Raw genomic sequence first — 15,975 nt, forward strand, 5'->3', positions numbered from 1 at the left:
TGTTACTTGAATATTCTGTGCACTTTTCAATCTTATCTCTGTCCCAACTTTTGTTGAGTGTGTTGCAGCCATCAATTTCTAAATTTGTGTTTATTTACAAAATACAATTAAGTTGGTCAGTAAAACTATTGAAAATCTTTTCTTTGTACTTTTGTCAGTTAAATAAGGGTTCACGTGAATTAACATATCACAGATTTTTGTTTTTATTGCATTTTGGAAAATATCCCAACTTTTCTGGAAATGGGGTTTGTACTTTGTTCTTTAACTTTGGAACCTCAGGATCCCATATGTTTTCTAATCAATAGTTTAGCAAATCCTGCTACCTTGGAAGAGTAGTTTCATCTTGAGAAAGGATCTTACATCACCTTTTGTATGTCAGTGTACTACTGTCATTTCTTAATCATTGCTACTTTCTTGAACACTTTTTGAGAAAACCTTCATATGCACATCTTACCACCACATTGCTGGAAATATCCTTGGAGTTAAATGAACAATTATGTTGCATACTTTATAATACAGTTGCATTTTAAATTGAGTGTATATCATAAATGATATCTGGCTTAAGATGGCACTGGTGAAACACGGTGGCAAACAAAACTACTAACTACTTTATTAAATCACATTTTTTCTGGAAAACGATCACTGCAATCAATGGTCTGTAACTTCCCTTTTGGAGTTGAGCTGTTGAACCACCTATAGGTTCAGGATAATTGCGGCTTGGCGTGTGTGGGCTGAATTGAGGCAGTGCAGCCTGGGCCTGAGAGCAAGGAATGAGCCAGTGACTGACCATTGCTGGAGCAGACTTGGAGTCGATTCAAAGTGGCAGATCTGAGTTGAGCAGCGGAGCCTAGGCCCAAGAGCAAAGAACGAGATGATGTTTGACTGACTTAAGCGCTGTGCCAGATTGGGAAAGTTGAATATGGGCTGAATTGAGGAGGCAGGTCCCTGGTGCGAAAGCAAAGGATGAGCTGTGGTTTGGCTAATTTTAAGTGCCAGGCCGTATTGAAAAGATCAGAGTGTCAGGGCTGGAGGTGATGGACAGGCTAGTGTTCAGCTCAATGCCAGGCAAGGTTTATTCATCTCTGCATTGAACTGAGGCTGTGGCCTGCAACTAATGGGCTCCTGGGCCAGCTGCAGTGATGACTGGGTTTGTGGCTGTGAACTCACTTTCATGAGCTTTAGTTCTGAAAGTTATTTGCTTACTTTTTATTTGCATGATTTTTTCTGTTCATTGGGTGACAATCTTTTATTAATAGTCCTATTGTTTTTTTATGTTTCGTGGCTGCTTGTAAGGAGACAAATCTCAATGTTGTATAAACTATACAGTTGCAAGAAAACTTTTGTGAACACTTTGCAATTACCTGATTTTCTGCATTAGTTACTCATAAAATGTGGTCTGATCTTCATCTAAGTCACAATAATACACAATCTGCCTAAACTAATAACACACAAACAATTGTACTTCTCATCAATACTGAATACACCATTTAAACAATCACAGTCTAGGTTCAAAAATCTATATGAACAACTGGGGTAATGTCTTCTATAAAGTGCTGTTTGGAGTTAGGTGTTCCAGTGAATGAGATGAGATTGGAGGTGTGGGTTAGAAGTTCTCTGTCTGCCCTATAAAAAAGACACAGACCAGTTAATGGCAGACCCTGCTCTTCTCGAGAAAGATCTGTTTATGTGCACCATGCCTCAATCAAGACAACTTTTCAGAGGACATTAGAAGAAGAATTGTAGAGCTGCATGAAGCTGGAAAAGGCTACAAATGCATTGCTAAAATCCTGATTATTCATCAGTCCACAGTAAGAAAAATTGTCTACAAATGGAGGAAATTCAGTGCTGTTGCTACTCTCCCTAGGAGTGGGTGTCCTGGAAAGATCACACCAAAAGCACAATGAGTAATGCTGAAGGAAGTGAATAAGAACCTAAGGGTAACTGCAAAAGACTTCCCAGAAATCTCTAGAACTTGCTAAAGTCTCTGTTCATGTGTCCACTATAAGAAGAAACACTGAACAAGAATGGTGTTCGTGGAAGGACACCACAAAGGGAACCACTGCTCTCCATAAAAGACATTTCTGCATGTCTCAAGCTTGCAAAGGACCACCTGGATGTTCCACAACACTTACAGGGAATGTTCTGTGGACAGATGAGACATAAGTTGAACTATCTATCTAAAAGAGGTTCTACCAGTTATTAAATAACAGGGTTCACATACTTTTTCCAGCCCGGAATGTGAATGAGTAAACAATGTGTTCAATAAGGACATGAAAAGCACAATTATTTTTGTTTTGTTAGTTTAGGCAGTTTGTGTTTGTGTATTATTGTGATTTAGATGAAGATCAGACCACGTTTTATGCGTAAATAATGCGGAAAAGCAAGTAATGGCAAAGTGTTCACAAACATCTTGCAACTACTCATACTTTGAACTTTGGCTATTCCTTACTTGTAAAATCCTAGATTAGTACTTGTACCTGACTCATAACATACAAAACAGAAACGTTTTAATAAAGCTGTTTTCTTTGGAAACTATGCAAAGATACTGTAAACTCTATTTATGCTCTTATGTATGACATATTTACTTTAAACCTATAATGCTACCATCTTCTGGGACTTCTTAATGGTGATTTGGATATTGTGTACTGTTATTCTAGCTCTTATCTGCGGGTGGTGCCCCCTAGCCTACGAAAACACTAGCTCCAGACATGCTACTGGAAGTACAACTCAAAGGATTCAAAACTAATGGACCATAATTTGCAGATGAAATAATGGCAGTGTTAATGGTTTTCTCTATTTTTTGTTGATAGATAGTATTGTAGTTTAAGACAAGAACCAAATGGATATAACTATGAATATTCAAAACTTGCTGTCCAAAGTGTAAACATGAGAAAATCTGCAGATGCTGGATGCTGGATGCTGGAAATTCAGCAACACACTCTGCTGTCATGACACTTTGCCTCTCCTTTACACTAATGAACTTGTATATGTTTCTGCTCATTGATTGCATATTGAACTCACACAGTATGAACCTTGTTGTTACATGCTTACACCCTTTTAACAATTAAAACAGTTTAATTACAGTTCACCTCCCTGTACTGGACTTTTGAGTGTTCTTACTTATTGAGTCAAGCTTTAATATTTTTAGGGAAACATTAGATTTATTTATTTAATAAAGGAATTTGTTTTTCTTTCATTCTCTTGCTTTTTGTCAATTTCATCCACTGTTCCCTTTTCTTAATCTTGCTGTACCTAGTTAAATTTTGCATTAATTGTTGAAATACCCACACCAAATTAAGTATGAAACTAAGATCCTATCTGCCCTTTAGGATTGACAGAAAAGATCTTGTATCACTATTTTAAGGACATCCAAGGGATTTCTTTCCAGTGCCCCAGCTAACATTTATCCCTCAACAGCACAGAAATGAATTATTTTGTTCCTTGCCATCCATTGCAACGTTCCCTACATTACCTCAGTGAAAGAACTGAAGCATCTCATTGGGGATCTAGTGGTTAGGGACAAATCTGGAAATAATGTCAAGCAGTTAAACAGATGCAAAAAATGGCAGTTAAAGTCATTAATGTTTCCATTAACTGTACAACACTTATACTCCATCAATTTAAATATTGCCAAAACCCTAAGTCACAAACACAAGGAGGATGCTTATCCATTACAGCTCAGCAAAGAGTCAAATGTTTGAAGGCCTCCCGCTGTTCTACTGCCAAGACATTCAGATGTATACAATTTCCAGGTTATACATCACGTTACACAGAGCGGGCCTCATCACCAAAGCCATTGATTCTTAATGCCTTGCTTTCCTGTATGTTCTGTGAACCTCCTTGTGTGAAATGAAATCTTTCTGCCACGCGTGCAAAAGATCTGCATGAAAAGCCCAGAATTAACAATAGTTAGAAGGTCACAAACAAGAGAAAATCTGCAGATGCTGGAAATCCAAGCAACACACACAAAATGCTGGGGGAACTCAACAGGCCAGGCAGCATCTATGGAAAAAAAGTACTTTTGAAGTTTTGGGCCGAAACCTTTCAGTAGGACTCAGAGGGTAGTTGACATGTGAGAAATATCAGTTAGCAAAATCAGCTTTTACAATGGATTAAACATACTTTTGGCTTTTAATTCAACCTGTGTAGATTGAACGTAGCTCTTTTGTTTAGAAATCTATCCAGATTTAAATGCTTTCTCAGAGTGATACTGCATTGTTTCCTGTACTTGACATTCAACTGTGTTGTATTGACAGAACAAGTTCTGTCACTTATAAATAGTGCATTTAATTCTACAAACTACTATATTTGCTCATTACTATATTATTTGATAATATCTTTTTATTCTGAGTTTTTATTTGTGACCTTCTGAGTGAAGAATAATAATTGTTTGTGACATAATAGGAATAAGTATTGCTCCCCATGTTTCCTTTTAGAAAGCAAACTTCACTTGGGACAATCTGGTTCTCTTATGTTTTCGCCAGCCGCTACTTTGGCATCTTCTATGACATCTTCTTTTGCAACACAAGAAATGCAGTACCTATCTGTTTACCATCTCTAATCCAGGCTTCTATGACCCCAGATATTATTTCCATATGAAATAGTCATTCACTTATACTGTCAATTTAGTATATGATGTTAGCTAGCTTTGATGTGGTCTCCTATGCAGATTCAGTGAGTTTTGTAAAAACCTGTCCTGCGTGATCCAGACCTTCGAGTCATCTGTTACGTCTCCATCTCAGACTAACTGATCTGTCTATACTTTGTATTTGATAGTGTTTAAATGTGTAAGATTAAAGAATACTGTCTCTTTCCAACAAGTACATTCATCTTCCTTTGTACTACATCTGACACTGGCATTGAAGAGTTTCTTGTCAATCTTGGAGCCTTGACACCATATTAGAGTTAAAATTCCCTTCACATCAAGAGAATCTGTTTTGTCATCTTTATTTCAGCTCTTTGGTCCATGTCTGATTTTTTTTTTAGCATAGTGAAATGTTTAGAACTGTATTTTAGGAGTGCTAGTAACAGAATTGGATGCTTCACAAAATGAAATATTAGGGCAGATAAATAAAAACTTGGACAAAGAGTTTAAAGAGTACCAAAATGGAGCATTATTTAAGGAGGGAATTTGTAATTTGGTTACAAGTTGAAGGCATAGCTGCCTAGGGTGGAGTGATTAAAATTTGCATTACAAGAAGATTGAATTAGGGGGGAAGATACCATAGATTTTTGTAAAGCTTAAGGAAGTTACAGTTAGGCAGCTTCGAAGTCTGAGGGAATTCAAGTAATATTGAATTCAAGGGCGCCACAGTATTGTAGCAGTTAGCACAATGCTTTTACAGCTTGGGGCGTTTCAGAGTTCAATTCTGGCGTGGTTCTGTAGGGAGTGTCTATGTGGGTTTTCACTGGGTGCTCCAGTTTCCTCCCACAGTCCAAAGACGTACCGTTGTTAATTGTCCCATGATTAGATGTGGGTTAATCGGGTTTGTTGGGGGTTGCTGGGGTGGTGTGACTGGAAGAGCCAACTCCTAGCTGTATCACTAAAATTAAAATAAAATTAAATATGAGAGCTGATCAGGAGATGGGGATGAGCGTGATTTCTTCACAAAAAGGTTAGTTTGGAGGTAGTAGGAGTGAAATAGTTAAATGATGTTGTCATAGAAAATGAACCCAGAAGAATTACAGTGTTGCCATTCCAGGGTGATTCTGAATAATGATTTATTTTGGATGACGATATTAAAGGCCAATAGCTCCTATGCTTTTTGTGAGTTTAGTACCATCCAAAGTGGAGATGAGAATGTGCTGCCACAGATTTATTTTCTGGAAATCCCTGGTTGAATAGAGCACTTAAGTTAGACAGGGAAATTGAAAATGGAATTGTAAATTACTGGGGGAGGGATCGGATAACAGAGTGGGGGAGAACCAGGATCTGGCAAAGAAGGAAGTGGGGTTAAAAGTAGGATGGAATTTTAAGCTTGCAAGAGATTGCAGCCAGTGTTGTCTGTAATGGGGTTGATGGCAGTGCTAGAGACACGGTGGAGGTAGTAAAAATATGGGTACTTAAATTATAACAAAAGGAGAGGAAGACAGTAGAGAAAACACCGTGGGAGACTTTGCCTAGTCTAGAGAATACCAGATTAAAAGAACAGAAGTTAATATACAAAATTAAATGTTTATTATTACCAGTTGCTATGATAAAAGAATGTATTTAATGTCTTGCTGTAGTTTAACATTTAATTTTGTTTCTCTTGTAGTCTGATCCTCTTGGGTTAAATGCAACTGTAGAATTGGCTGAAGGCGATTCCGTACCTGAAAATTCACAAAGGAAGCGGCGACATTCTGAGGATACCCAGCAGCAATCAACAAATAGCTTCAAAAAACCCCGAGTAGGAATTGTCTGATTTTATTTTTAGATTTTCTGAATCAAAACTAATCTTTCCATTCATTTTGCCTGTCAGTGAATATCTGATGACCCTTTGGCTATAACCCAGACAAGTTTTAGAAGTCAAGTGGAGAAAAGAAGTACCCCTGACATGTATTTTAATTTTTCCTCAATCCAACCTGTTCCATTTCCTGCATTTCTGCTCACAACCTCCCTGTTCTCAGAATCTCAATAGAGCTACCCTCATTTCTTACCTCAGTCCCTCAGTGCTCATTTAATAGATCAACTTCCATCATTTCCAAGACTTCTAGTATTTTCAGTATATTGCATATGCTGCTTCATACGTGGTCCCTTCTACATTCAGGTGACTAATTACATATTGGGTGATCATTTATGGAGTATCTCTACTTGGTTCGTAAATGTGTCCCAAGCTTCTGGTTAACTGTTATTTTAACTTTTCATTAGATTCCCACTCCAATATCTTAGTGTAATTCACTGGAAAGAGTTGCAGGTGGGGGATTAATTTTGTGTGTTCAGATGTACATGTTGGCACATTACAACCTTATGAATTCAGAGCAGAGTTCAATAATTTCAGGTAGGTCTGATGAAATGCCATCAACATGGAACATTGATTCTCTTTCTCTCTCCCAATGATGACTGACCGAAGTATTTCCAGCACTTTGATTTATGATCTGCAGCTTCAGTGGGGTTTGGCAATTTGGCTGTTCCCTTTTGCACCTCCTCTAGATCCAACTTTTGTTTCATTGCTTGTTCCATTGTCAATTCTCTTTATTCTGTGCATTTTTGTGTAATTCAGCCATCTGTGGAGAAAAAGGCAGAGGTATCATTTCAGACTGATGACCATTCATTACAACTGGACAAAGTTTGAGATGTAAAAACTTATAATCAAGTTCAGAGTCTGGGAAAAGAGTTAGAGGGTAATGTGAGTAGGGAATATTAGATGGATAGAGAAATAGTTCTACAGTAGTATAGAAGGCAGGAAAGATTAGATAACCAATCTGAAAAGGAATGGATGAAGATACAAATTTTAACTTGGAGCACTGAATGCTGATATGAAATCAGGGAGAATTAAGTGTAACAGGGTTCAAATTCTATGTATGTGTTCTATTGTGACTTGAATACGTTCTGGGTAATTAGAATCCTGGTATTGTGAGGGAAACATCAGTGGGATGCATTGAGGATACTGTGGAGGCCTTATCCAGTTTATTGGTAGTTCAATGTAACTATTAATGAACTACAGTTCTAATTTTATTAAAACACATTCAGAATGCTGTAACTGCCTGTGGGTAACCAAGATTGCAAATAGTTTGGGGAGGGAGGAGGGTAACATCAGTCGCTGTTGTACAATTGATCCTTTAATAGGTGAGACAGCTCAACATTAAATCATATCAATTATAGCATTTATCCAATTCAGCATAAGTATTCAGGCAAAGACTTTCAAAATGCAGTGGAGAGTACCTGAACTGTCATACACTGAGAGGAGTTTGGTTTCTGATTCATCTATTAGGTGTCTCAGAAATTTTGTCTGAAGCCTTCCTTCTGATGGACTTCATACTATAATGCAAGTGTATGGAGTTCTATTGCTCCCAGTCTCCTATTATTCAGTGGCAGAGAAAACAGTTGCACAAGGAAGCACCTGTTATTTTGTTATCTGGACTTAATACTACTTTCCTTCTCATTAATTTCTATCAATTATTGACCTGTTTTGGATACATGCCACTGCAGTATGCACCTCAGCTCAATGTTCAAACAACATGATATCCTCAAAGCTTAATTATTTTTGTGTGACTGTTTTTGTATGCAAAATGTCAGCTTTGTTCCTCTTGCTTAAACATTCCAGTGGAGATAAACTGACCTTGGTTCCATTATCTGCCTTTTATATTTTTCTCTATTCCCTACTTTGTTTTTGTTTTACATTATTTTCCAGCAGCCACTTGCCCCAATGGCCAACAATTTCTAAATCAAATAAATCTGCCACCAATTGACACTATTGCTAAAGAGCACTTTTATGCTTCTTTCCAGCAAAAACAATCAATGGTTATGTAGCCATTAGATAAGTGTTCACTGTATCTAGAGTTCTCTTCTCTCAAACTGTTGATTGATTTTGTTAACTGAAATTGTTGAATAAATTACTTATTTGTTTTTACAGACAGATGCCTCCTTCACTCCTACAACTCCGACAATTCCTATTTCACCGGTCGCTTCTGGTGTTTCAAGTACACCTCTATCCCGAAGTGCATCCAAGTCAACTGATGATAAACCACAGCCTCCACCATCGTCGTTGTCATTGGCACAAGGGGCATCAGCGTCTTCAGCGTCCTCGTCATCAGCTGTTCTTGCACCTGTACATAACCGTCCAACAGCGTAAGTACATAATATCAAATTCTGGCAGCAAGGAATTTTGAATCTCAGACTTATTAATTTTAATATTTTCACAGAACTATACTGGATGTTATCAGTATATAAATCCAAGCTACTTAATATTAGTAATCAAATTCAATCTGGTTAATATTGATACATAAATTTAAGCTGCAGAAATATTAGTAAAGTACAAGTATCAGCACTCAGATCTAAGCTCCTGATAAACCTGTTGAAGTTGGAGACTATTTGTACTGAAGTTTATGTTATTGTATTGGTACTTAAATCCGATCCACAACCTGGCCCATTTCCTAAAACAAGGCATGGATCAGTTGTAGCATTAAACAGAAGAAGAAGAAGAATAGCCCTTAACTTGGCAGTGGAGTTATCGGGGCACCGTCATGATGGTGTTTCCGTAGCAAGCTATTCTTGTTATGAGGCCGAGTTGCTAGCTCAAACCTCAACCAGATTTAGATTCGTACTCAGAAACCTTCGCTCCGGAGTCCGGTGCTAATATTATTGCGCCATCAAGCGGGACACATCAAAATTACTTACAATAACAGTATTACGCAACAGATAAAGCCTGGAGTCAGGTCCATCCCTGTATTGGCTTGTTTGTATGAATTACCTATCATTCACACTTCCTGTTCAATTTCCATAGCAAAGTTAGTTTCTGTTTGTCAATAATTCAGTAAGTTACCTTGTGAAAGTTTATGAATTAACTCTTATTATCCCTTGTGATAATGTATGCTTGTAAACGAAAATGTGCAGGGAACAGAGTCCTTAATGGGGAAATGATTTCACCCTGGATAAGTGTGTCTTATTTGAGGCAACCTTCCAGAATCCACAAATAAAGATTCTCCATGAAATTCTACAATGGGCTCCTGTTCAACCTGTAGCAATTGTTTTTATCTTTGCACAGTTGCATTCCTGGAGAATGGATAGGAACTGGAAGCCAATGAAAAAGGGAAAATATCTCATCCCCAAAATACAGTCATCCTAGTAGTAGAAGCTAAAATATGACAGACAATATGGACTACTTTGGTAAATTACATAAATCTGATTTCTGTTCAACTTGCTGGTTGCTGCTCAAAAACGTGTTCAAAGCTAGAACTCTTATTTTTCTGATCCTTAGGGTTCTTCCAGGGGTCAAGAATTCGTAATGATCATTTAAAGTTTAAACAAACATACAAATACTAAATAAACTAAGTGAAGAGGTGAGAAACAAAGCAAAGATAAAAAGATGAGGGTGGCGTCATCGCCTTTTATAATCCAGATAACGGAAAATTCCTTGGATAAGAATAAACCAATCACTGATTGCACAGTTACATCAGATGGGTAATGTGCTAATACTTAGCCAAAGCAAAGTATAAAGGCATATGTAACTGCTATAGCAGCTTCTGCCAGTAAGTTGGAACAAACCACCACATACTATGAAAAATACGTAAGTTTGTTTAAAAAAATACAAAAGATGAAACTACAAGTTTAGTCTCAAATTAATTCATCTAATATCTTATAAAATGTATTTTTAAAAAAGTGTTTTTCAACAGTCCCCTCATTAATTCTATAAGGGACTCTGGCAGAATCACGTATGAAAATTCAAAGGCAGAAAAAAATTTAAATTATCTGTGTTACCGAATAATCAAAGAGTACTTATTAAAAGCACTTATAGTACTGCATATTCATTGTGAGTCATTTCAACCGGCACATCATGAGTAAGGGAAACAGGCAAAAACATAACAATAAGCATCAAAATATAGTCCATATGACCAATAAAAAGCACCTGATAATTATATTCATGCTCAAAGCCTTTCCACCGTACTGGACTCACATAAGCTCGCTTGCAATGGCTGGCATGTATCCACTTACTTTAACTGCTGAATTGGTAATCAACAGTACTTGGTAAGGACCTTACCGCCGAACTCTCAGGAATTCCATATGCAGTTTCCTGACCAGGATCCATTTGCTAGGAATTGAGGTGTGTCCTTCCAATGGACCACTTCAATAAGCAGTAACCTCTTGGGAAGCAGATTGAACAACTTAGGTTAGTTTCACACAATAACCAGTTAAGCTGTTGACTATAATGTATATATTTGCCTCTCTGAGATTAAGAGCTTCTGGTAGTGACATAGTGACATCATCACTTAAAATGGAGTCAGTTTGTTGTCTTGGTTGGGGTTGCCCTATTGCTGCATAAAACCAAAGGAAGAGCTGTAGGCCATGGTACACCTTCCTCATGATACTTAGGCTACGTCCATACTTCGCCGGATAAATCCGTAACTGAAGCTTTTTCTCTTCGCTTTTACCCTCTATCCACACTAAAACAGCGTTTTTGTTTCCTGAAACCGAGCTTTTCAGAAATGCTTTCCAAGGTGGGTATTTTTGAAAACACTGCTTGGGCAGATCAGTGTGGACAGGGTAACCGGAGAAATCTGAAAACGCTGTCAGACAGCAGCGCGCCATTTAATTGTTTTCTTGAACGAAACCTAACAATTTCAGAACAGACGGCAATGAGATTGAAGCCAGAAGAGTTAGAAATGTACTCACCAAATACTTGGACCCATAACTTACTGAATAAATAAGTATACTGTACTCACTTTGCCCTGTTTTCTGTCCTTGCTTGTATGAAGGTGGTTTATCTATTTATGCAAGTACTTCTCTGACAATTGATGTGTAACAGCCTAATGTAACATTGTATGGAAATACAAGTTAATACTGATGCAGACATGTATTACACATTTAACAAGGTGCTTTATTAATGCAACAGAGTTCGTCGTCAGGCGGGTCATACAGTCCGTGAACTCCCCGTCGGTTGCCTCCATACGCTTCAGTATTTGTTTTTTTAACTTTTAAATCTTCCTGAGCGAGAGTGAACAGTTGCCCGTCGTTTTAAGTTTTTCTAGTCTGTAACTGAACAAGCATGCACCGTCTTGCACAGCGAGATTCAACACCAAACATGTCGCTTGTTTTTGTTAAATGTGTCCTGCGCGTGCGCAGTAGGAGGAGATTCAATGAAATCTCCATTTCAGTGTGGACAGAGATATTTTTAAAAACGCATAGTGTGGATGCCTATCGTTTTTACGCGAAACTGGTGTTTTCAAAATTATCCGGTCTAGTGTGGATGTAGCCTTAGTCAGTCTTTGTTTGATGTCATTCATTCTTTCAACTTAATCCTGATGACTTTGGATGATGTGGGCAATTAAAAGACCATTCAATATTCATCAGTACAACATAATCTGACAAACTTTTCCAGTGAAATGTAGTTCTTAATCAGAATTTAGGCTGTGTATGTGGCAGTAGCTTTTCTTGCTTGGATGGCTTCCACCCATCTTGAAAATTTGTCCACTATAATTAATACATCTGAATATCCCTAGCACTTTGGTGAAATAACGTAGTCCACTTGATGATGTAAAAAATGAATCAGGTGGAGTAGGAGTACTTGAGGTAGCTTCTCCATTGATCTGGGGCTTGTTTTCTAGCATTATAATGTTGAATCAGCTTCGTGGGTCTGGCAAGTGAGACAGGAAGTGCACTGGCTTGGAATAGGTATATTAATCATATCTTTACAAACAGTAAAAATTCAATCAAACTTTCTTGTTCCCCAAGTTACAGACACTACGAAACCAAATACTCAACAGACATACTTAAAATCAACAAATATAGTTAGTTAAAAGTGCACACAGAGCATACCTTCCCAATGGTGATTTCCTAAACAAAGAAAGAAGAGAGTAAACCCCTTCCACGTGCTGTTTTATATACCCAGGATATTTGAAGCAGGACACCAGGCAGTTATCCAATGTGAAAAACAGATGCAGCTTCTAAACTAAACAATAACAATGGAAGTGACTTTTGATAATCAGAATAAGGCGCGCTACCACAGGAGAAGCATGTCGTACATCTCTCAACCATTTGTCAAGCTTGTTTCCTGAATTTAGATTTCCACCACCACTGGGAGAATCTGTCAACTATCTTTTGTACTCCAATGTGTCCTAAAGAGTGTGTCTGCAGCGTCAGATAAGCAAACTGCTGAGATGGGGCCACTAGTCTATGACTAGTGCTGGATCTCCATACTTCATCGTCCTTTAATAACCCACCATTTTCCATCCAGTGCCACTTTTCTTCATTTGAGCACTGATCTTGCATGCTCGTCTGTGTCATGGTGTTTAACTTGGTTTCCATAGTTTTAATTATTGGGTTTTCTTGCAGTTTTTCCCCAATTTTCTTTATTCCTTCTCTTGCTGCCTTTTTTTGCAGTTTCATCTGCAAATGCATTTCTATGTCTTTCCATTGTGGTCATTTTAGAGTAACCTTTACATTTTAATACTGCACCTTCTGATGGTAATTGCAAGACTTCAGTAAGTTCTCATACGAGTTCCCACAGCTGTAAGAAATCCTCTTTGTCTCCATGAACTTCCAAAATAATGAATGACTCCAAAGGTATATTGAGAATCCATGTAGGTATTAGTTGATCTTCTTTTTCCTGGCTTATTTGCTTCAGTCAAAGCTTTCAGTTTTGCCTGTTGTGCAGTTACCAGGAGCCATGGTTCCTGAGACCATCACTTCATTTTCTGAGACAACAGCCTAACCAGCCATTCAAATTTTTCCCTCAATGGCTGAGGAGCTATCAGTGTACAGTGTCAGATCTGGGTACAGCAAAGGCACTTCTTTATGGTAATTTGCATCTTCTTGGCATGTTATTGTTCTTGCACAGTCATGATCATCATAATCTTCCACGTCTACTGACAACAGTGTAGCTGGATTTGCTGGACTTGCTAGTTTGATGATACTAGGTGCCTCAGGAGCAGTGGACCACTTGGACCACCGAGCAGCTGTCACTTGAGAGGCCCTGTTCATAGTCAGTAAAGTATGCACTGTATGGACATCAGACATTTAAATTCTAATCTAGCACAATGCTGGAAACAGTCATGACTGCTAGGTAAGTTGCTTGCACCACTTATAGACATGATCCTCATCTGAAGGCTGCATTTGTCTAATTTGGCAGAGTAATACCCAACAAAACACTGTTGATCTCCATGTTCTTGAGTTAAAACAGCTGTCATGTAGCCAGGCTTCTCATTGACATATATGATAAATGATCTTCTTGTATCAGGGATTCCCAATGCAGGTGCAGTACATAATATCCCTTTTAGCTTCGGAAAGCTTCTATCTGTTCTTCATTAAGAGTCACAGAGTTGTCAGAGTGTGTCCTGCTTTTCAGCACACAAGTAAGGAGTTGAGCATTTGCAGCATATGAATCGGTCCATGCTCTGTTGTGATTACTGAAACCCAGAAATGATCAAAGTTGCTGAACTGTTGTAGGTGGTTTTGATGATTTAACAGCCTTTGCATGATCTTCAGTGATTTCCTGTTTGCCTTGGGAAATTTTCAGTCCCAAGAAATCACTTCCACTTGTTGCAATGATGCTTTGTCCAAATTCACTTTGTGTCCCTTAAGGGCTATGTAATTGAGCAGACATTAAAAAAAAATCACGTTCATATCCAATTAGTAAATTAACATACTGCTGTGAATTCCAGTTCCACTTGTTCAGTTGGTTAGCAGGTGTAGGAAGTTGGTTCATCTGGACCAATCTTATTTGGACTTCAATTGGACTCTACCTGTTCGGCAGTTTGCACCAGATCACTGTAGGAAACAACAGTTTCACTCCAATTTGCTTTTGTCAGCTTCACCATTTTGGCAACGTCTGGTTTCAAACCATCCATGAAGGTTGATTTGAAAGAGTTTTTGTGGATTCCTCCATATTATCTCCAATTAATGATTGATCTTCTGAGTAAGTGATCCAAACAGTCTTGTAGTAGTTGTCATATTCAGAAACATCATCTGAAGCCTCTTGTTTGCATTCATCCTGTATCGGGGTTTGTTGTTCCAACTATTTCTTAACTTCATCCCAATCATCTGGTAAGTTCTGTTTATCCTCCCCTCTACCACCTTTAACTCACTGTCAACTGGTTTATTTGCTGAATTGTTAGCATGGTAGCTAAAATTTGAACACCATGCAATTTGTATGTGTTCTTAATTCATTGAAGCTCAACCCAAGTCTTTAAGCTTCCTTTTTAAGGATGTGGAACTTCCCTGGGCCATTTGTCAATTTTTTTCTGGATCTGGTAGTTGATGATAAACTTCCTGTCTCCTTTCATAATCATCAGTCTTGCATGTTTTCTCTCTCTTAGTTTTTACTGGGGCAAGTCTTGCCATAGCTGTCAGACCAATTACCGTAGATTCCGGACTACAGAGCGCACCTGATTAAAAGCCGCTGGCTCTAATTTTAGAAATAAAATCAATTTTTTACTTGTACAGGCCGCACCGGATTTTAGGCCGCAGGTGTCCCACGTTGTAATATGAGATATTTACACAGAAAGATATTACACGTGAGGATTTTTTAACTTTTAATTAAATCCATATGGTAACATAAATACATATTGCAAATGCTTTTTTTCGAACCGTGCCTGTAACGCGGCTACTTTTAAATATACGTTGCGTATACTTTTTTACTGAACAACATTCCAATATCTCCTAACGACTGGTAAAAATATATATACTGCAGCCTACCAGGAAAAGTTATTGATCGCCTTTAACTTAAAAGCAGCGTTCGCTCAGATCCAAAGCCGCTCCGCCGCTCCCCCCCGCCGTCCCGTTTATCGCAAACCGGCGTTTTCCCACAAGACGCGGCGAAACCGGGTGTGACGTCATAGCATCCCGCGATGTAGTACAGAAAACAAATATAGTTAAAACAGTTCTAACTTTAACTAGAAAATGAATTACTAAGCGAAAATATTATAAACTGCCATAAAGGCAGCACAATGCTTTTCTTCGAGTGTTTTCCATGTTGATGAGGGTGAGTACAAATGACTGATTTACAATAATTTAATTGTGAAAGTGCGCTTGATTTATCGTACAATTTCATTGGACCTCTGTGAACTACTCATCAATTTTATTGGTCTACTGTTACGAGGCAAAATGTTTTTGGCGGCATGAAAAAAATAATGTATTAGCCGCTCTGGATTAAAGGCCGCAGAGTTCAAAGCTGTTCAAAATGTGGGAAAAAAGTAGCGGCTTAAAATCCGGAATCTACGGTACCTCGTTACAGTCATCATCATTTAAGCCACTAGAAGTCTCTGTTGAATCAGTATTTGCAGCTCCTTGAAATTTCCAAGTTGTCACTGTTTCTGAGGAGTAGTCAGTGTTGGCTGCCT

The 15,975-nt window shown here is 38.1% G+C and overlaps 1 protein-coding gene across 6 annotated transcripts in view; it reads left to right on the forward strand.

Moving 5' to 3' along the window:
- The window catches only part of pcif1 (phosphorylated CTD interacting factor 1), a 127,373-nt gene that overhangs the window by 48,419 nt on the left and 62,979 nt on the right, over positions 1–15,975 (forward strand). For all 6 annotated transcript variants that reach the window (XR_012100841.1, XM_073061558.1, XM_073061562.1 and 3 more), the window contains 2 exons: positions 6,258–6,389; positions 8,556–8,770. Coding sequence is in view for 5 of the 6 variants with exons in the window: in XM_073061558.1 (XP_072917659.1) it covers positions 6,258–6,389; positions 8,556–8,770 (347 nt within the window). In the remaining variant the exon portion in view is untranslated. The remainder of the gene's footprint in view (positions 1–6,257; positions 6,390–8,555; positions 8,771–15,975) is intronic.

This window comes from Hemitrygon akajei, chromosome 11 (assembly GCF_048418815.1).
Source record: "Hemitrygon akajei chromosome 11, sHemAka1.3, whole genome shotgun sequence".
NCBI classification, from domain to species: domain Eukaryota; kingdom Metazoa; phylum Chordata; class Chondrichthyes; order Myliobatiformes; family Dasyatidae; genus Hemitrygon; species Hemitrygon akajei.